This window comes from Penicillium hordei (genome assembly GCF_028827395.1).
Source record: "Penicillium hordei strain IBT 12815 chromosome Unknown utg000003l_segment0_segment0, whole genome shotgun sequence".
NCBI lineage: Eukaryota > Fungi > Ascomycota > Eurotiomycetes > Eurotiales > Aspergillaceae > Penicillium > Penicillium hordei.
In genome coordinates this window covers 1025103-1047346 of record NW_026623144.1, presented here as the reverse complement: position 1 = coordinate 1047346, position 22244 = coordinate 1025103, and the positions used below count along the sequence as shown (strand labels likewise).

The 22244-nt window shown below is 47.6% G+C and overlaps 5 protein-coding genes across 5 annotated transcripts; 2 read left to right on the top strand and 3 right to left on the bottom strand.

Annotated features, from left to right (window-relative positions):
* Positions 1–5640: 5640 nt before the first annotated feature.
* Positions 5641–8252, top strand: N7537_005629 (uncharacterized protein; the record flags this gene model as incomplete). The annotated part of the gene is made up of 7 exons (XM_056896686.1): positions 5641–5838; positions 5918–6030; positions 6081–6932; positions 6991–7077; positions 7131–7426; positions 7518–7977; positions 8063–8252. The coding sequence occupies exons 1-7, from the start codon at positions 5674–5676 to the stop codon at positions 8250–8252; spliced, it is 2163 nt and encodes a 720-aa protein (XP_056752471.1). The 5' UTR covers positions 5641–5673.
* Positions 8253–8632: 380 nt separating this feature from the next.
* Positions 8633–11648, bottom strand: N7537_005628 (vacuolar protein sorting protein DigA; the record flags this gene model as incomplete). The annotated part of the gene is made up of 3 exons (XM_056896685.1): positions 8633–8717; positions 8778–11358; positions 11432–11648. The coding sequence occupies 3 exons, from the start codon at positions 11646–11648 to the stop codon at positions 8633–8635; spliced, it is 2883 nt and encodes a 960-aa protein (XP_056752470.1).
* Positions 11649–12023: 375 nt separating this feature from the next.
* On the bottom strand, positions 12024–14601 carry N7537_005627 (ubiquitin C-terminal hydrolase family protein; the record flags this gene model as incomplete). The annotated part of the gene is made up of 5 exons (XM_056896684.1): positions 12024–13126; positions 13188–13878; positions 13938–14306; positions 14366–14452; positions 14530–14601. The coding sequence occupies 5 exons, from the start codon at positions 14599–14601 to the stop codon at positions 12024–12026; spliced, it is 2322 nt and encodes a 773-aa protein (XP_056752469.1).
* A 1179-nt stretch (positions 14602–15780) lies between these two features.
* N7537_005626 (mitochondrial 54S ribosomal protein uL5m) lies at positions 15781–17013 on the top strand (the record flags this gene model as incomplete). The annotated part of the gene is made up of 3 exons (XM_056896683.1): positions 15781–16031; positions 16138–16833; positions 16890–17013. 3 exons carry the CDS (start codon positions 15781–15783, stop codon positions 17011–17013), a joined length of 1071 nt encoding a protein of 356 aa, XP_056752468.1.
* A 278-nt stretch (positions 17014–17291) lies between these two features.
* Positions 17292–20290, bottom strand: N7537_005625 (STE11 family mitogen-activated protein kinase kinase kinase). Its single transcript, XM_056896682.1, has 4 exons — positions 20044–20290; positions 19915–19988; positions 19705–19856; positions 17292–19645 (listed from the first exon to the last, which is right to left on the bottom strand). The coding sequence occupies exons 1-4, from the start codon at positions 20223–20225 to the stop codon at positions 17369–17371; spliced, it is 2685 nt and encodes an 894-aa protein (XP_056752467.1). The 5' UTR covers positions 20226–20290; the 3' UTR covers positions 17292–17368.
* Between the last annotated feature and the right edge of the window lie 1954 nt (positions 20291–22244).

Here is a 22244-nt window from a genome sequence, read left to right as displayed (position 1 = left end):
GCGTAGTTGAATGAACCCGGGAAGGGTTGTTGACGCTAAGGAAATGGGTAAAGACCGTTATGTGCTCATTTGTATATCGTTTTTCGTTGGTTAACGGGAAGGGGTCCCAGGTGGACGACACGAATGTGTCAAAAGGTGATGGACAAGTGTTGAAAGTCGGCCTGATACCGGATGAATCGAAGAGAGTCGAGATAAAGCGCTGCGTAATATCGTAATTGGAAAATCAAAGATGTATGGGAGAAAGAAACGGAAAGAATCCTATGAACACCGGGTTCAAGGTCGGAGGGCCGTGACTCAAGTTGAAGATAATTGGGATTAGTGAGTCATGAGGCCAGATAGTATTGTTGAAGCAAATTGGTTGGGCGAATTGAGGGATCCGGTAGAGCACCCTTCTAATCCAAGTTGGAAAAGCAGAGGTACTCGATGCCAGGTTGCCCCTGAGGTATGAAACTCCGGAAGTGCTCTCACGACAAGGCTCGACCGAAGAACGTATGAATGCCCACGACGCAGGGAACACCTTCGTGTGGATCGAAGTGACGAAGGCTGGAGGTACGGATAGCACAATGGCAATCCAACAGACCGGAATTGGGACCCTTTTATCAAGTTGATGGAAGTGAGTCACCCGAGCTCAGGGTGGACCCGGAAGACCGAGGAAAAGGGGTTTGGGACGGAGAGGCGAGAGAAATACTCTTCTGTCAAAAGTAGACTAGGATCAAACCTTCGAGTTTGAAGTTATCGATAGAAGAGTATAGGCCGCCCAGGTTTGGTAGTGTCTTGATATAATGGCAAGCAGACACGGGAATCTCGGTAACGTTGGAAGCGTTGGAAGTAATAGAAAGGTGACGGGTAAGTGATGGGTTGAGAGAGGATTCGGAAAGGAGGAAGGCGGGAAGGAGAGATGGAGAATAGGAGAGCGAAAGAGAAGATGATAGGGAACGGGGGAAGATGGATGTTGATGGTATAAGGGGAAAGAGAGAAGGAGCCAGGGAGAGAGGTGTTGTAAAGGCGTGAGGGGAATTGGAGAGGCAAAATGATTGGCCATACCGTAACATACCGTAATATACAAGTCTTCCCTCGTGGGCGGTTCATCCGTGTGATCTACATTGTCCACCCAATTCCACCCAATTTAACTGGCACCCGAGGGGTCCTTGGCCCGTTTTCGTCTCCCGGGGAAACTGGTAACGTATGGAATGAATACCGGTATTGACGATGTGTCATCGTCCAGGCTCTCCAAGTTTCATGAACCTTCCAGGCATTCCTTATCCTTGGGTAAAAGACGTCAACCGTCTACGTGATCTCGACTATCGCCAAATGTTATGTTGAAATCAGTACGATAACGCGATAACGTTGAATTCCATTCTTGGTTGCCATTTCCTGAAGGTGCCCATCACATCATCTACCCAGAGTCCTATCTTTCAGATTTCAGACTTCGGACTTCGAACATCCCAAACTTTCGAAATTCTGGTTCAGAGACAAGCCAGTCACAATGACGGTTGACACCAGCAGGGGCAGGCTCTTTCTGGAGTTTGGTCGGCCGTGGGCGGATCAGGGTGGCGCACTAATCCAAATCCGTATAATTGCGCAGCCAATTCTGGGGGGACGAGCCAATCAGAATATATTATCTGGCCACTATTTACAGGCTGCATGACGCGATAGAGTGGAATGGCGTGATCTCTTCTGATTGGTTCACCCCGGATACCTACTGCGGGTTTATGCTGTTCCAAGTCGTATATGTACTTTATGTGCTGTGCCTATGGGAAGGTACCCTTTCCGCAGGTACTGATGCACAGCGGAACTCGTTTCGGATGGTGTGGACCATCCTAGACTAACTACCCTAGACTAGCTTTCAAAGGGGGTTTTTTTTCTCCATTAATTCTTTCCTAGTTACACCACCTCCTGCATTATTAACGTTATTCTTTGCCGCGCGGGATTTATAAGACAAGATTGACTGACCCATATTATCGAACCAATATGGTTTGCGGGGTTTTGATGCAAATGCAGCGTATCTTCTATATCAGCAGGAAACAATATATGATCATCATTCAGGAGTATGTTGTATATGGATCGGACCCAGTTACTGATGTGTCTCTAGTACGAGTAGAACATAGAAGGACATTGGAGAACTATCTCAACCCAACAAGAACACGTATGTTGTACTTTGAGTGGAGCGTGCTCCCAACTGTCATGAGTCCAACCACCTTTCAGACACCCACGCAGCCCTGTCAAGCGGTGAAGGGAAAGCCCTCGCTGCCCAGATGATCTAGCCTTAGATCAGGTTTGACCGCCTCCTGCGACCTGCAAGGTCAAACCTTGCAGGTCTCAAGTTGATAAGTACAATTTATGTTGTATGCACACTTTTCCATTCAAAGCATGCTCAGAAGTACGGAGTACATAGTACCCGAACTCTTGAAACGATAGAGTTGGTGTGGATATGTGGCACGACTTCGGTCTCCGGCAAATGTGCATCACGCGACGTCCCATCCATTTTGCGTCTATCATCACCCATTCTATTCCCATTCCTGTCGGAAATCTCAACCCTCCCAATCGAATTCTTGGGCTGTTGTATATGGAGACACCCACCCCCTTTCGGTACAGTGTTCCCTGGGTGCATCGTGCCTAATATATCATACATTCGCACGCAATATAGTGTACACAAGATACTTCTTTTGTATATCGGAGTATTGCAGGGAGATCTGCAGAAAGGCGAGGTGCACGGCTCAGTTTCTGGTCTTGATCTCCCCCTCCATCAGCCATCAGCCACTGCAGCTGGCTCCGTGATTATCATTCCCGGTCCCTTTCATGCAGTCTCTTCGCCGAGTACAACGTTATAACGTCAATGATAATGTCCGTACGCGACATGCTGCATATCTATATATTATATGTTATATACAAAACCTACTCGTAGTCTAGTCTACACTAAACCCTCCCTAAAAAGCATTCGTCATCTAACCTAGCTCATGCATCAAAAGAAAGCGATCAGCGTCTAAAAGCCGACCCCAATGATAAATCCCATACAACCGCCCTATCAACTCTGGCCCTAGATATGGGCTGAAACGTGTCTCTTCTCGTTTGCATTAGGGGTACGCTTGCGTGGTTTTGCCTACATAAGCCACATACTCCGTACATGACTAAACAATGTACTCTGTAAAATGCAGTGATAACATGATACCGGAGGCTGGAGTTATCTTCCGAATCCGGCATTTGCGATATGCTATGAGATATGAGATACGAATTGCCTTATCAAATCTATGGAGCGTACTCCCGAGTATAGACAATTTGGGCAAGTGATTTGAGTGGAGGATACTTCCTCCGATAGGGACGATAAGGGTCCATAACATCCCGAGGTCGGAAGAACAACATACAAGGCAGATAAGATGTCCATGGTTCAATTCGAACTTTGGAATCATCATTATCATAGTAATAGACTATCATGGACTATCATGCCATACCCCGCACGATCGTCATTCCATGATCATATCCGGACGAGTTCTGAATTTTGAAACCATATCAGACGGTATTTGAATTATAGCCCATAGGTTATCTAAGTCCGATAATGGTGTGGCGTAGCATTAAACTAAATGTACATATACTAGTGTCCGTTGAGATAATGAAATCATGATTATCATCGAATACGAGAATACAATAGAGGATAAGAGGATAAGAGGATAATAGAATTAAAAGAATTAAGAGAATTGAGAGAATAGGCATGCCAAGTAAAAAGAGGGGGTGAGATAACCGATTAAGGGACCACTTCCCCGGATTTTGGTCTCAGCTGATTTTCCTCAATTGGACTAACCTCGTATATTAATCCAATATCTCATATTAAACGTGTACATTACATATCCATTCTTTGTTCCCTGTATACACAAACCGGAGCCAAAGCTTCATTATATTTATATTTTTTAGTCCGTGTAAGCTCAATATGACTTCAGATTAGGATACGTTGAAGGAACCGACGCACTGCATATAGGCTGTGCCACTACGGAGTACGGGGTGTATGTTGTTTGCACATCTCCAGAACATCAACATACATTTGCATTGCACAATGTACGATGTACGATGTACGAAATCGTAGGGCCACCCCAGCCTCCTGTTGGTCTTTTTATTTTCTCCGTGTACGACTCCGCGCTGCTGCAGGAAAAGAAAACAAAGATGGGGATTTTCAAGGTCAATGCAAGGGTTGATATCGTCTGAGGCTTTTTTTTTTTTTTTTTTTTTTTCGGGGCGCAGCACGCGAAAGAACTTTCACGCTGTGTCGATATATTTTACAGGTCAAGTTCTTCGTGCCCGTTGCCGAGTCAACACGGGCATGTCTCCCCTCCTTTTTGCCTTACAGATCGAGTCTGTCGCCTTGTCAGCTGGGGAAATTATAATTTATAATGATGAATTGACTGCTACGATGTGCAGCATATCGGCTCTCGCCAGCTCCGTTGTTGGAGTTCATTAATTGCCTTGTCCTATGTTTTTATTACACCTTATATGCTCTGTTTGAAGTTCCCCTCATAACACTATAGTCATTATCCAGATTTATATTTTTAATCTAAGCATACTATTCTCGCTTATAACGGTTAAGCCCTGTTATTTACCATATATTCCCGATAATATGGGTGGCAAAATATAGATCTAGAAGCCATCAACAAAACACCGTCCTCGGCCTCTTGATCTCCATGCCACATTCCACAGGGTCCTGTCAACGTCATTCCACCTTGACATCCCCCTTTCTGCTCAAGGTGGATCGTTGTTACACTTAAATTAATAACGCAGAAATACAGGTTGTAATAAAAAACTAAGACCTCATAATTGAGTGACGTTGAGAGACCCATTTGAGACGTGGAATGAGTAATAGGGTGGAGACCATCTAGACAGGGCCAAATGGACATTTAGGAGACATTTGCTTCTATTTACAGAGTATGGAGTATTTGGGATTGGATTGGTACTCATTGCGCTCCGCTTGCATCTAGACTCTGTGTTTATTTGGTCATGGCGATGCGTATTGTAGTTCGAGTCTGTGGCGAGTGGAATCGTAATCCAATGGCTGTGTTGGGAATCGGTAAACGGATTCACAATCGGTCCCTTGGAGTTGGGTCTAGCCCAGCAGTGAATATGTAATAATTAACATTGACAACGGATATACGGAGTACAAGGTACGGAACTCGCTGTTGATATGATGTGGACCTGGTTATAGGTTATACACATGGCCACGTAGGCGGATCACATAGGTTGGTTGTCAATCTTCAACCTTCGTACCTGAGGCAAATTGCGTTCGTTATTTTACTCGATGCCTATTCAATTATCCATTCTATTTGTTTCTACCTATACCGAAAAAGAAAGACCCTTGGTTGTTTTATATTGACTTCCAAGGTTGGTACCTGGAAGATCTACAACATACATTGTACGAGAATATATCTTTGATAACCAACTCATCTCTTTATATTTCAAGAATTCATAAGCTATCAAAACATATACATAGACCAAGAGTTTATATATCCTGACACACATACTTCGTAGATTGATTTATTTCACCCATTGAAGTCGCGACGGAGGCGATGATTCATAGCAGGATGGTCTCTGATTGGCCGAGAACCCTCAGCCCTCCGCGATAAAAAAAAGCGACCGACTCAATATCAAACCACGAGGACGCCGTGAGAAAAAGTCCATTCTCGATGATGCAAAATGAGCAAGCGGTCGCTCGAGGAGTCCAGGGCAGGCGCGCATATGTCACCCGATCCTGATAATAATGGTTTGCTTCCCATTCAGGACCTGCTCTCTCCTGGCGAGGAAGAGCACGGTCAATCATCCGGACCCTTTAAGAAGCCCAGGAACTTCATTGCCACTGTCGTAAGTGCCCCCATTGACTCGCCTATTCTATTCTGTGACGCGACCGAGTCGTCCGGAGGCCGCTAATCCCGCGTAATAGGCGTGTGAGACTTGTCGCTTGAAAAAGACGAGATGCGACGAATCGCGGCCGAGGTGTGGACTATGTAAGTCGCTTGGCCTAGAGTGTGTTTATAATGAGCGTAAATCTTCAAAGTAAGTGACCCTCGATGGGTTTTTATTTTCATTTGCTTATACGATTGCAGACGCGATCAATCTCTCACGATGATCATGAGCACTCTCCATCGACTGGAGACAAAATTGGAAAACATACCAACATCTATTTTGAGTGATCTGCAGTCTCTCAGGAGCCAGATTCGTCCTCCTACCCAGGAACCGCAGACGCAGTTATCGCCTGCCTTCGGCGGCGATGGCAACCGGCCCCTATCAATGCTACCCCCCATCGGGGATAACTTCACACCCGCGGCAGCTGGGGATGGAGATGACTTTGAACTTGAAGAGAATCAACCAAAGTCAGACTCTGCAGGCCGGATCTCTATTTCTTTCAGTCAGCACGGTGTCATCGTGTGGCCTGGAGCAAGACAGATCCTCCCGAAGCAGTTACTAGCCGCCTATGAAATGCTCGGGAAAAACTATGTCATTGAACTGGAATCAGCACGGCCTCCGCTGCCGATGTTCGGCAGTCCATATCCATTACAGGCGGGAGACCATTGGCTAGAAGAACTTCCATTGGCAATGATCAGGGGTCTGGCCGATGCGTTCTTCAGTGTTTTTAACCCCTCCACGCCGATTATGGACAAGGGGTTCTTCTTTTCCTTCACTCTTGGCTCAGCCATCGAGAGTGGCTTTGGATTTAATCTAGAGAGCTGTCTAGTGCTTAACGTGCTAGCATTGGGCTGTCTCGCTGTTCTCGCCTACCAAGAAGGAAATTATCCCTTACCAGGTACTCAGGGCCATCGGTTTGAACCCCCAGAATGGATTAACGTGGTTTACGAAGAGCAGCCTGGACTGCGATTTTTCAACGAGGCCCGACGGCGTATCGGCTTTTTGATGTGCGACAACGATATCCAAAGTTGTCAATTTTACCTTCTTTCTTCGTACGTATCCATGCCACAAGCTTACTTTTATATGCAGATTGATATTAATCTTCTATAGTGTATATTATAGCCAGATTCCCCGTCCGATGGACTCTTGGACAATGATTTCTCGCGCTGCGACTTGCTGTCTATCAATGTTGACGAAGTGAGCCCTGCCCTACACATCTCAAACACTGAATGATACTGACTCGTATGTAGCCATAATGTGAATTTCGACGAGTGGGAAGGCGATATGAAATCCCGTGTATACTGGAACTGTTTAATGAACGAGACTATTCTCGTACAAGAGCTGCACCTCCCATCAAGCGGCCTCTCTCGTCTCGAAGAACAAGTCCCAATTCCCAAATTCATCGGCTTCGAAACAACCGGCTACGCCTCAACCCGTTTCAACTCATCGGGTGTAGTTGACGATTCATACTTCCAATATCATTTCCTGGCTCAGGTAGCCCACCGCATCATTCTCACGCGGATCCGCCATTCCCTCTACTTCTACTGTGAGTTATCCTCCCATTCCACCCAAAAGTCAAAAACAAAAAAAAAAAAAAAACAAAAAATTCAACCTCTAACACACCATCCTCTATCTAGCGGACTCAGGAACATTCCCCCTACCGGCAATAAATACCGAGCTGCACCACCAACTAGAACAATGGCGCACCAACCTCCCAACGACAATCCAATTCAACAACGCCCCCTACTCATCCCACCCAACCCCAGCAACCCCGTCAATCCACCCCTCCCCGTCCACCTCAATAGCATCCCCAGTGCATCTCTCTTCCCCAAGACCAAGACAGACAGATCCGAACCACCCCCTCTCCCCAGCAATAGCAGTAACAGACGCCATGCTTAAAGGCAGACACATGATCGCGCGCTTTCACATCGGTCGGCCGTATATATACAAAGCTCTCCGAATCCCGCACCTTCTAACAGATGAAGACTTTGTGCAAGTGCGAAGCGGTCTCCAGAATGCAATGGACTGGCCGATTACTCAAGGCATCTTCCGGAAAATGAAGAGCTGTATTCCGATTAAGTTTGCTTTTTGCTCGCAGTGAGTTATGCCTTCTACCATTTCCCTTTGCATACCAATACAACTATATGTTTGAACAAGTCTAATTAACTTTTTTGCACTCAAGATTCTTTGGCCAGATCTTGCTCTTCTATTGCATAGCTCATTCCCCAAGTGCTCGTCTCCGCGAGACACTGCCGGATGGCTGGGAACGCTGGAACGAGGAGATGCTAGGATTTTTGGAGGACTGCGCAGCGCACAGTCCGGCTGTTTCGCAGGATCTGGAACTGCTGCGGTATCTATGGCCTGAGAACTAGGTACTCTGTTCTTTTGGGATAGGTATATTATGTGAGATAAATAGCCTTCTATTGTTCATCTCTATCTCCTTTCCGACTACTATTCTGGGAATTTGTTTCTTTGCGCATGGAGTTGGGTAGATCATTCACAGTGTATCTGCTATATTTAACGTACGTTATTTCTCTTTCAAGTGTGTACAAAATAAATGTTTGGATCCGAATCACATTCAGTATAGCTATGTCTATATACGAGGGCTATGCCTCATTTATCATGTAGCATCTGCTTAAGACAAGGAAGGGTATTGCGAAAAATCAAAAGCGAAATGAAAAAAAGTGTCCTGTGGGACCACACGGGAAAGATATTAGATGGCATCCCATGCTATTGCGAATATGGGAGCATATCAGAGAGCCCAATCCTCGGCCGACTCCGAGCTTGCGATAAAGGGTTTGTCAATTTGTTTTATGGCATGGTCACCGCAGAGAATACTGCAAATAAATGTGGTTAGTTATATATACCATTGATGAGTTAATAGGACGGACACATACCAAGCTTCAGCGACTAGCCCATCCAATTCCTTAACAATCTCCTCACGCCGTGAGGCAGAGACATCGCCACTGTTGAGCTGCGCCTGCAGATCCCGAATATACTTCTTCTTGCCACCAGCTCCGTCCAAGACTTCCCTACCCAGACAGTCACTGTGGAAAGCATGCTGGCAGGGAAAGACGAAGAACTGACGACTGAGAACGGGAAGCGAGCAGATCCAGCACCTCTCACCTGGCTCAACAATAGCGTAGCGAGTATCAAGACCGGAAATTTCACCGCGGATTTGGCGGGCCGTCAGGGCTGAGTTATCCATTTCCTGGCGGAGCGAGTCGATATGGCGCGAGTAGTCCTCCAAAGCAGTGCAAATCTCATCCTTGAAGTCGTCGATGACGACGAAATCGGGGAAAAATGGGATCAGATCCTCGATGCGGAGCAGCTCGCAGCGGCGTAGGAATTCAATCGCGTCTTTGATCCCCGTGCCCGGCTGGCGGATCTTTTTCTCAGCGACGAGGAGCCATAGCTTTTTACGGAGCTTGTCGTTGCCCTCCGGGCGGTCTGCGACAATCGCGGCAAGTTCTATATCTTTGTGCTCTAGGGCTAGCTCCACAGCTTGTAAATATTGTCCCATTGTGCTGTAGATGTGAATGCATGACTGGATTCGTTGGTTTTGAATACACAGGCGAAGTGCGAAGTCTGCGTCGTATGGAGGGGGGGATGATGGTTGCGATTGGAGATAAGTAAGAAGTCCAGCCTCGGACGGTGAAGGGCTGGAGGCATGTATTGAGATAAGGGTGTTGTGGACTGCTGCGGATGGATTTGGGTGGTTGACAATGATGAAGTTGAGATACCGGACGGCTTGGTTCTGGTTGAGGGAGGACACGCTGGCAGATTTGTTGTAGTTTAACAACGCGGGGATCAGTCTCTCAGGATCAAGGTTCGTCTGTCGCATCAGGATATCAACTAGATCTGTCGGCTTGTGTGTCATCAGCACACTGCTATATTTGTAGAATACATCAGCTTCGCTTTGTCGCTGCAAAACCTTCAAGGCTTCCAGCCATTTCTCGCGCTGAATCCAATAGGATAGAACATAGTTGTGATCGTTCGTAGCGGTTGCGAAGAACAGCAATTCTTCCTCCCGCCCATGGCTGCTGATGATATCGTATACTGTTTTCTTGTCCAAGTCTGCTTTGTAGCTGTTCACAAACTCTTGGAAATCAGCTCGAATGCTGCCAAGCTGGTCCTTGATTTCTCCAGGGCTTGTGCCTTCTGCCAATTCGGCTTTGGTGGCGATATTGTCATCGAGAGAATTCAACTTTGACATGAACAGTTCCACAAGCCAGCTTGCGACCATTATTCTTTGCATAAGCGAGGCCTTCTTGTATGTTGCCAGCTGGGAGAGGAGGTAGTTCCGCAAAGCATCATGCTCTTTATGATCAATCATGGTAAGGCAAACCTCCTCGAACCCTTTGCTGCTCTTGCCCCATACTTTGGCTGCCTCGAAGAAGTTACCCTTGCCTGCCAGGAAATCACCCGATGCAGTCATGACAGCATCTCGCTGGGCAGCACCTCGGGCATACTGAAGGGCCTCATCGAATTTCTGCTCTTTCAGAAAGATTTTCCAAACATCTCTGTCCTCATCGCCTGCTACAACTTCAAAAATGGCCTGGCTGGTGAAGAGCCAATATGTGTTTTTGGTGAGATCAGTCAAGAGGCCCAGAGCGCTTTGCCCAGGTTCCAAAACAGGTTGATCGTGGACAACTTCCTGGCTGAGACGGTTGACTGCGACCACTCTGCCCCCAACAAGTGCTAGAACATGCCACTGTGACAGAGTCATGGCAGAAATGGGGTCTTGTATCAACTTCCGCCCTCCTCGCGGTGATTCCGAAGCCGGAAACACCGAGCGCGCAAGCATATTTGCGGTCTTGAATGGGGACTCCGACGCAAGTTGGCCATGATATATCCCCTCGGAACTGAGCCACGCAAACTGCTTTTCGGTATACCCCTCGGCCTGGTAGCTCTCTGAGATTGTGGGCGAAATTACCAGCGAAGATGGCGCAGAGCTAGACGAGTTCGGACTCTCGTGGATCACTGGCATCTCGCGCTGGAAAAGCTCCGAATACACGCCGCTTTCTCTCCCATGCCTCGTGGCCCCTGCACGGCCAATGAAATGTAGCAGCTTCCCATAGGTTGCCACAAGTACCCTTCTTTGATCAGGCTTAGAGGACACCGGTTCCGCCGAGATTCCAACCACTGGAGAAGCGCCCGGCACCTGGTAGACCGGGGTGGTATACTTCTCCTGCCGGTAGCTAGAGGGTTCAATATAAGTCTCGTAGACATTACCATCAGTGGCACCAATGAGGATCTCGCGAGTAGAGGCCGTGGGTAAGGAGGGATTCCAAGCAACGCTTTCAATTGACACGCCTTTCAATCGTGACAAGGGTTTCGGTTGTCGCGACGGTGACTGGGCATGGAGATAGTAGTTTTCGCTGAGGCTCGTGGTGATAATCAAATGAGATGCCGACGGGTCGAGGAACATGCGCCGAATCACTCCAACTTCTGAGGATTTCTTGGGGAGATCGATGTCTGATGTTCATGAGCACGGTTAGGTCAACTTGTTGTGGCTGGCATTTGCTGCGGGGAAGGTTCGGAAGTCTACCTTCGACATCTTCAGGGGAATCAAGATCGATTCGGAGAATGCGATTAGTTGATAAGGCTAGCACAAGCACATTGTTTGCGACTTGCGCTGCAACGAAGTCCGCAGCGACGGAGAAGGCCAATTGCACTCGTTCAACGTCGAACATGGGTAGGGGAGAGCTCGGTGACTCCATTAAGTTGCTTGGAGCAACATAACTGCTGGATCCGTCCAGCGCCATGGTGCGCTAGCTGTAGGGGCGCTATGTCATGCCGTTCATACAAGAGTTGAGGCAAGTCGAAGGTCTTGCGAGTTGATGCAGGACGGAATGGGCTCTTGAGGTCCCGAGGAATGCGGAGGCCCTAGTGTCTTGACACCTAAGGCCACGACCGCGAATCACCAAAATTAGAACTACATCCATACAATTACTCACCTAGGCAGATCTATAACATAACGAAAGAAACACAATTGTTTGTAGGCACCTGTCGATTCCAAGCTAAATTACAAACAAGTTACTCTGCTCATGCATCATGGGGTATCATCGTTTGTGAAACATGCAACAGCTGGACTGGGTATCTCAAAACGAAAAAGAAATCCTGGCATCACCAGCCTGGGATCACATCACTGTACATTCCCGATCCAATTTCCTGTTCTTCTCCTTGGATTTCTCCTTTGCCTTCCCTTTGTTCTTCTCGCGATCCTTCGTTCGGCCTCTTCCGCGCTTCTCCTTCTCAAGGACAGCTGGCCCAAGTTTCATATCGTCCGCAGTGTCATCAATTTCCAACGTAGACTCATTCCCTTCATTTTCCTCGGTAAACCCATCATTGCTAATTTTATCCCGACTAAGCCGCGCAAAACGTGAAAAAGTGGCACTGATTCTGTTTTCACCCGTTTGGCTGCCAGCACGGCTTCCGGGGTTGCTCTTGGCTGAGCGAGACCCACGGCGCGAGAACGATGTCCCCTTTGTGCTTCCTTCTTCCATTGGTGCCAGCCTAGGTGATGAGGATGGAATAGAGCGCGGCTTAAGACCAGCCGGGTTGCTGGTTTCTGAGAATGCAATGCTGGGTCGCCTTGCGATACTGGCTAATGTTTGCGCATTACTCTCACATGGTCCCGTGACCTCAACACTCGGTCGGTCAGAAGAAAAGTCTTCGACACTGAAATCTGTTTGGTCGGCTAGTGTACTGCCATCTGAAGCTCGAGATGACGGTGCATTCGGAATGTTGGGCGCAGATGGATCTTCGCCGATGGGAAGAATTTGGTAGAACAGAAGATAGGGAGATTCGGTCTTCAATGCGTCGTCAATGTCAACCAGTGTCACTCGTTCTGCTGCGAGATCGTCGAAGCGCATCCAGTGTTTTGTTGTTTCCGGGACTTCTGGGCCGGTAGTGACAGTAGTGGCAGTATTGGGGCAATTGGTACCTCGAACAATGGAAATGTAATGCCCTGAGTCAACCGAGTTACCCCTATGACAAACCAGAGCTTGCAAAGAAAGTTTAAAGCTTCCAAAGAGAGGAGCATCTGCATCCAAGTTGTCATCTTGGATGAAGTGAGGCAGGCCGATCTCGGTTGGTATATCAATGTGTGTATTCAGTCTGACTGCCCTCCCATCTGGCAAGAAGGAATAACGTTTCAGACACATCCCAAGAATCGGCCGTTTTGAGGAAAAATGGGCTGCAACTTGCGCATCGTTTGTTGGTGTATTATCGGTATACCACGCTAAGCAAGCTTATGTCAGTTCACACGAAACTCAAAGAACAGGATGAGGGGAGTGGCATACGTATTAAACTGAAAAATTGCCACGCAGGCATCATGACTTCTTTCTTGTATGAACCCTTTCGTTGTTGCGTATTTCCACTGGTATCCTGATCTGCGCTGGTATCTTTCTCCGGATTGGTATCTCTGGTATTGGTATCGTCACTCGAATCGGGAAAGAACCGCTGTCGAACAATACTACCACGTCGACCAGGTGTCCGAGATGCTTCGAGGGATTCAGTGAACTCGGTGAACGATGACCAGGGGTTTGGTTTTTCAACCCGGGGTGTATTTGTTTGTGTGCGGGACATGGTGGGCGTGGTCTCGATCTCCACTGTTTCGACATGTGAGGTGGACCCCTTGGACATAGAAAGTGAATCCATTGATCTGATTGAGCTAGTGGTGTTACGTCGTTGCATATGTCGTTTAACTTCAATCATGTTATTGAAGTAAGCTTCCAGGCAATCTTCCAGTGTGAGTGAGTGTCCATCAGTTGGCTCGGGTGGTATGGCAACCTCGAGCAGCCTCTCATTGATAAACTTATGGTCATCACTTTCATCTTCCTTTCCAGTATGATAAATGTCCATCTTCAAAGTCAGAAGTGGCAACTCCAACTTTTCAGTAATGAAAGTGAATGCTTCCGAAGCATCCTGTTGCTGAAGTTTAGCCGCATCTTCCCAACCACATTCTGCTAGGGCATCCTGCAGGTGTTTTGTCTGAAGCCAACGGGTCAATAACAATACGAAAGATGACAACCCCAAGTGTTATAACTAACCATGTCTGTGGTGATGAGTTTCCCCGATCGCAGCAGATTCACCCATAGTCTCAGAAGGATTGCAAGCTTTCGACGAGACTCATCATTAAATGATTTGTAAAGAATAGCCTCAAAACAATCGAGGCGCGCGAACATGGCAAATAACAACGCGTCCAAATAGCATGTGACTCCTTGGCGATTCTCTGCACCTAGGAGCTTGGTGTTGGGTGTGTAATTCCTGATGATTCCCTCGATCGAGTCTTGTAGCAGAAGTAGCAGGCTAAATGCCTTCTCTGTGTCGCCTTGCGTGGTTCGCAATGCATAATTCATGTGCTCTTCATCTAACGCGGTGATTCCAAGTTGTTTAATCCGTTGAGCAAGGGCTTTGACCTATATGTGAATTTGGAATATTAGAGGTGCAAGCTGACCGTAATGCGCTTAGACCATACCTTCTTCGCATACTCGTCATTATCTACCAGAGCCGACTCTGACTTGAAGATTCCATGGAATAAAGGACGCGAAAGTATGTTAGATACCTAAAAAGTAACAAAACCCGTTAGCCAATGTAAGATCTTGTTTGAAGCATCATCAAAGGTGTTCTGTACACACATACCTCTTCTTTGCTTTGCTTGTTCAACTTATTGTGCCGATCGCGACGCGTCAGAAACCGATGGATGCCACTCATTATTGCGGATGGAGGAAAAAAGAAAACACTCTCAAGAGCAGGCTTTCTAGATTTAAACGGAAAATCCCAACATTGGAGACGTGCGGGGGGTCAGGAGACCTGTAAACTAGCTCGGAGCTTAGACAAGGCTGCAGGATTTCTGAGAAGTGCATGTAGAATACATCATCAGCAGAGCTCCTCTGATATGAACACGCGTCGAAAAGAAGCAACTGAGACAAGTGATATGAAGTCGAACCTCCCGCTGATCTGCGGGGCAGAGCGGGAGCAGACACCTAAGGCAGGAGCTTGACCGGTCCATCTTGCCCTTATCTTGGCGGTGAGCCTTCGAGGGTTGAGGGCGGTGACAAGCATATGAATATAACTATATACAGTAAAGATTCATTGTAAGAAATGACAAGATATGAGTAAATCTTACTTCATCCTCTAAATAAACTCAGGATTATCTTGATTGGTAACACGCTTGTCTAGTCGATATCAGATCCAGACTAATCCTCATTTGTATCTAGATTTTTCTGGAATCGGGCCACTACAATTAGTTAAGTGGCTAGATCGTATCTGTCTCCATAAAAATCATGTTTTGGCTTCTAAAATAGAGTCTAAGGTTTCTTTATCCACGAAGACCGGATATCCACGTTGAAAGGTAGTAGGGCTATGATCTTCCTTTATTGAATAGCCGCCCAGCGAGGATTCTCGTAAATGGTGTATTCTAGTTAAGCAAAGAGTGCTTGCTAACCACCTAAAGCCCAATTTTGAAGATTAAGCAAGGCTTTTTGGCCAAGTAACTTCACACACCTGTACCCAAGGAATATATCCTCTCTTTTGTAGTAGCAAGTGCTGCAATTGGCTTTGGGACCAAGCCCCATGTTTGACACCAGTCGAGTATTCACGGATATAGATAGCCTCTCTCATGGAACAAAGTGGACAGGTATACCACTATGGAATGAGTGGATGGTCTATGAACTAAGAAACAACAAAAACACATAGGCAATAATTGACCAAGTAGTTATCCATGGATGCATGAGTTAGTTAACTAGTTAAGTTATGTTGTAGTTCTAAGGTGAATGTAGTGCCTGTTTTGTAAGGCGTCGGTATTTACCCACGTGACTGGAGTATCTGCGCGAACAATTTTTGGGAACGGTCCGGGATGATCACCAACCCATCACACCCCATTTTCACAGAATGGCTGCCAGAGAGCCATCCAGGTACCTAACAAGGGCATTGCCCCGGGCCTCAGTGCCATCAATTCGCCCTCAAGGCTTTTTATCGCGCCGCAATGTCTCCGATGAAGCCCCAGCGAGGCGTCTGTCGGACCACTTGACCGAGCTGGAATCTGCGTCGTCTCTGTCAACGGCCGTCCCAAACAGCGCAGCAGCATCATTCGACCCGCTTGCACGAGCAGCCGCTCGCAAGAACCAGCTTCCCCGAGGCCGGTAAGAGCACTCCGCCTACATCTCCAGTCTTGCGCATCCGCAGACATAAAAACAACATCGAAACACATTCAATGAACAATCACTAACCCCGACCCCTTCATTACAGATACCAATTCCGCTCCCCAAAATACAACCGTGGTCCCCTCCACCCTCACCAACCGCCGCCACCATCCCACCCCTCCTCCCGGCTGTTCGTCCCAGGCCCCTTCTCCGCGCCCCGAGCAGAGCAAACCTTCGACTCAACCGTCTCCCCCGACATCATGACCCTGTGCTACGTGCACACACCACCAGGCTTCAAGCCTCCCCCGAAGGCTGCCCGTCTCCGCGAGTGGGACGACAGCTCGCCCTACCACAAGAACCGTGTCCTCCGCGGACCCCGTGGCGGCGACGTCCTGCGTCTTCTCCGCAAGCCGATCAAGTTCAACAACATCCCGGAAATCGAGCGCATCACAATCCACAGTTATGTGAAGAACGCCGCAGCCGAGAGGAACTCTTCTTGGTTGCACGTCGCTGGTATTGCCGTTCAGGCTATCTCCAATGTTCGCGTTGAGACTTTCAAGTCCAAGTCTAACGTTGCTCCTTGGGGTATTGCATCGGGCCGTGACTCTGTCGCTGTTAAGGCTGAGCTGTTCGGCGAGAATATGTACCACTTCCTTGGCAAGCTGGTTGATGTCGTCCTGCCCCGTATCAAGGATTGGGAGGGTGTCAAGGGTTCCAGTGGTGATAGCAGTGGCAACATTACTTTCGGTCTGATTCCGGAGAATGTTGCTCTGTTCCCCGAACTTGAGATCAACTACGATATGTAGGTGTGCCCCGCGTTTATATTGTTGTGTCAAAAGGCTAACCCTGCTTCAATAGGTATCCCCCCAAGATGATCCCCGGTTGCCACATCACTCTCCACACTACCGCCAAAACTGACAAGGATGCACGACTCCTCCTGAGTGCCATGGGTATTCCTTTCTACGGCAAGATTGTGAACTAAATCGGGTTTACCTGGTGATTACTTGGTCTTTTATTATATTTCCTTTTGGATAGTCTTGTGATATCCAGCATGTAACTTTAGAGAAGACCTGCATAATGGTCGTTGTGATTATTCGAAATCGTGTACTATCTTTGGCTTAACTTCAATCTACATTTGCAGCGAACAACAGTACACAGGATGGCTAGAAAGCGACAACAGGAACCTTTGCTCAGTTGTAGTATTCTAGCAAAAAAGAACCCATGGCCAAAAATGGTTCAATGGACGGGAATTTCCCCATTATACGTAAAATCATACATACATGTATCGAGGAGACACAAGAAAGAAGAAAGGGAAAGAAAAATATAATTACCGCTAGTTATACGATAGGTGCAGCCAGGAACTCGCACTGGAGCAGTTCATCAGCACTAGGCCGCTGCTCGTATTCCAAGTGGAAAGTCATGTCGAGGAAATCCACAGCCTCCTGGCTCACATGGTCTGGCGCAGGGGGGCGAGCCTTGTTGCTGCCAATAGCGAAAATGGCTTGCAGTTGGCTGCAGTCCGGGAAGGGGTGGGCACCAATAAACATCTCGACGACGAGACAGCCCAAACTCCAAATATCGGCTTTCTTGGTGTGCGCGGTCTGTCGCACGACTTCGGGTGCCATCCAGTACACACTTCCTTGGAGGGATGTGCGGTGGATATGAGCGCCAGCGCCGCCGCCACTGGCGCGGGCGCCGAGGAGGTGAGATGCTTCGACACGCTTAGAGATACCAAAATCAGAGATCTTAACACCACCCTTGTTGTCAACTAGAATGTTGGCACCCTTGATATCACGGTGGATAATATCCCGGCCGTGGAGGTATGATAGACCCGCCAAAATTTGTCGAACGAAGTTCTTGACAAGCGGTTCTTGGAAGGTGTTGTATTGCTTCAGCATTGTAGCAATAGATCCACCAGGCACATACTCCAGGAAAATGTTGAGATATTGGTCATCGGCGACGGTGCCAAGATATTGCACAATGTTCGGGTGGGACATGCCTTGCAGCAGTTCGATCTCGTGCTTAAGAGCATTGACCATGAGGTTCTTCCGCTGGTCGAACTCTGTTCCCTTGGTAGCAGATGGGATTTCAACTTGCTTGACAGCCATAAGCTCTCCAGTAATAGCATGAAGAGCCAGGTAAACGCTTCCGAAAGAACCCTCTCCGATCAGTGATCCCTTCATCCAGTTCTTTGGTGCAAAGTTATTCCCAGCCAGGAAGTCTACAAGGCCGTCATCCTCTTCTTCGCCATCCTCGGCTACAATCATGCTCATCCGATCGTTAAAGGAACCACCATCTGTGGCCGCGACACTAAGACTCTCAAAGCTCTGTCGCGACTCGCGCAATAGGTTTGGTTCGTCAGAACCACTCTCAAAGGAGACATATGACTTTCGGTTAGGCTCAGTGGGTGACTCTTCCTGAAGTGGCTGAAGGGAACTAGATGCAATAGAATCCCGATACGAGGCTTGAGGTAGGTTGAACTTGGAAACTGAGATGGGTCGGGGGGCTCGTACTGCCTGCGCCACCCCAGGGCCATGGAGCCATGCATCGGCAATGCTGGGAATTGGAGGTAAATGGGGCAATGGCGGTAGAGGAGGGGCATCTTTCATACTTGATGCAACGCTGTAGTTACTCACGACACTCATACGACTTGCGGCACGACTCAAACGCTGAGATCTGCGCATGGTCTTCTCGATGTTTTCCCGGTCATGACTGGGGAAGAATGATTGTAGTTCATGAATAATCATCTCACTTGGAGGTCTCTGTCCGAAGAACGAACGGAGTTTAGCCACAGGATTGCGTTCACTGTTCGGTCCTTGCGATTCGTCAACACTAGAGTTGGATGGGCGATGTCTAGGGCCAAGCGGAGAAAGCGGCTGTTTAATATTATGCCAAGATTCGCCGGTAAGTTGCTGGATCTTGTGTTTCTGGCGTTGGTTGGAATTACTCAGAGCGTGCTGGTGGGTGGCCTGGCTTTCATCATATGCAAGCTGAGATGCACGACGAAGCTCGTCTTCATCGGGCTCCCCAGCATGAATCTTCCGTAGGATCAAGCGACCTCGCTCGGACTTGTTGAAGCCATCGCAGATCTCCATGAGCTCCGATTCGGTGAGCTTCCGGCAATTTGATTGTTCTGGGTCCAATCCGTCCAAAACATAAAAGCAATAGTTTCTGTATTGGTGTTCAGGAAGCTGCAGTTTCTTCAAGACACACAAAATAACTTCATCCGTTGTTCTGCAGTTCCGGATATCCAACACCTTGGTTTGTCCACCGGTGTGGATAACACGGATGACTGGGGAGTTTGACGGGAGAGGCCCCATCGTGAGACCATCAAGACTAGGATTTCGAGGATGGGAGCTCGGTCGACCTTCGTTCGGAGTACCAGGATTTCGGCCAGAACTTGAGCCACCTGAAGATGGATGATTAAGGTAGTCCTTGCGCCATGGACCTCTTTCGGAATCACCGGCTGGTGGCGACGTAGGCTGAGACAGAGATTTGCTGTTCAGATAACCACCATCATCAGCCAGCTGAGATGTGCGTCGGTATGGTAGGCGGGAATGAGTATGGCGGGAGGAATTTGAAAGTGCTGTGGCTTCGAGCGCAGCTAAGGTATTCTGTGTCGAAAATTAGCATAAAGTAGAAGATACGAGCAATATAATGTCACATAACCCACCATGTTTTTCTGTCGTGACGTTGTTCCGGATTTGTTTCTGAGTTGCTTGATAGCGATGAAGATACGCACTCGGTCGCCAACTTTCTTGATGCCCATCTCTTGCAGGATCTTTTGGTCGCATTCAAGTAAATTGTCCCCATTGAAATTGTTGGCTATAAATCATTAATGATATCCTATGTGCAAAGTCGGGACGGCTGTGCGCATGCGTACCTTTGAATATCGACTCATATTGCCCACATTTGATGCTGTGAAGCCAGGCGACCACTCGTCTCTCATCCCAGGCGCTGTCGATGGTCAGAATCACTGCGGAATCTCGGATCATTTTTGAAAAAGCCTTACCGGACCGATGTAAGCTCATCCTGCCCCTCCGAGAGCTCCGACTTCGTTGGGCTGGCAAACCCCATCCCATCCTGCGCTCTTGTGGCCGTTGCGGGTCTTTGGGACGAATTGGGGTGGTATGCGCTCGGTTGTTGGGACGCAGATACATTTGTAGGTGCAGAATACTGCTTAGGAGCCAACATGGCTAAATCAGGTCAAGCGAATGACTCGTCGGGTTCACGTGCTGGTCGCTTGCGATTGATCGGCGCGGCGTTCTTTCCTCCACACTCTCGGGGGTCCTTCGTGTCAAGTTGAACGGGGGATCCGAAGAAATATGCGGCGTCAGTCAACACATAACCTCGGTTCCCTGATATTCAGTCAGCCGCATGTTCCAGGTGGGTTTGAGTCTCACTCAGCCCCGGCGGGGAAGTTACTGAGGGGTCGGGAGAGGGAACGAGACAGTAGAGACGACCACAATGAATATTAGAAGACACCGACCAGGATAAAACAAAGGGTGATTCCAGCAGAGTGGGTAAAGATCAAAATGAGTGACCTCAACGACGCAACTTACCGCCTGAGCTTTTTTTTGGGGAGGGTGAGATCGGGGCCACTTAGTGTGATTTGGATCGGGATATCGAGATCACGACTCCCCACTTGGGAATGAGAAGGAGATTGACAACGAAAAATCGGAACCAGGCCAAAGGTTCAAGAAATGAGGTTTGATTGAGATATGAAACCTCCAGGGTAGGAACCTTGTAACATCGGGAGTTCTCTGACTAAGGTGGTACATGCAGCCCTAGAGGTCTAGGCGTATCAAGGGGTTCCTAAGCCCGATATTTCCTCCACGCGTTTTATCTCTGAGCTGTCTGTACCTTTCGATTATCGTACTTGTTCTCATCTGAAACCACCCCACTTTGGTTCGAAATATTCAATTGGTGAGTTATTGTGGCTCAGGGCTATTTAAAGGTGAGGCTTTCCTATAATAGCTACTCTTATGAGTTCACTTGCCCTTGTAGCCTTGAAGGTAGCACTTTGAATAATGATTAGTCAGTGCATTTAACCATCTGAGTTAGTCTATCTCACTGTCACTTTCTCTACTTTTACAGACTACGTACGGTGCATAACGCTGTACCCAGAGAACTTTGATAAGGTTATGAGCTGTAGATTATAGCTTGCCACCCCCTTGCCTGACTATATAGATCGACAGTGTCTCGAGGTTGTTTTTGCCGATGTCCCCATATGTTGTGGGTATCCACCTACGGAGTACAATATAGTTATCTAGCACGCTTTTAGGGTTTGCGTCTAAGAGGCTATTTGAGAAAATATACAAAACAACCTTTGGAATGAATTAAATGATAGTAATAAACCAAAAAAAAAATATGCTTATAAATGTTGATCAACAACTTTTACGTCTTTCATGGTCTGAAGATGAAGAGCTGCAAATTCCTTACTCTGATACAAGAGCGGTGGTGTGCTATCCTCTGATGGGTCTCATCGGCTTGTCTGGGTTTAGGACAAACCTAGCATCCTACAGTGGACCAGCTGCACAAACCAGCCGCAGTTTGTCATATCTCCTTATTTCCAGTGGTATTAACACAGAAAAGCTGGAGCCGGCTCCATCTTTTCGGCTGCTATGGTTCTTCTCGGCTCAGGGAAGGTTTTAGAGATCACCTTAACTTTCAGTCTAGCTATTTGTTAGATCAATGCTATATTAAATTCACTTTTCAATATTATTTAAGCCCGGCTACGGCGATAAACCACTAGTAAACCGGAAAGGTGATACCAGCCCCCACCAGTGAAACAGTGGCTCTGTGAGGTGAAACTGCCCAACTAAATTATAGAATTTACTCCATAGTTGATATGCATTTGATCATGATCATTAGGGAGAATCTGCTCAATTAAAAGGCTCAATTAAAAAGCCATATTGTCTCAATGGAGTAGAAAGCAGGACAATATACGGAAGTATATATATCTACTCTCTCTCTCTCTGCTTCATACTGGCTGCCGTAAAACATCAAGAACTCCCATCTTCTTCTGGTTTTTATTTATATACTATTTTATACTCAATAGACATTGGCCTTATGAAGTATGTGTGGTTTCTTTACTATGTATAAATAAAGCAATAGGGCATTTAAACGGGAGTCCTAGGTCTTTTACCTGTGACCTTACCCGGAGTCTTCCGCAATGCCAAGATTGCTACGGACATAATATCTATCCCATCG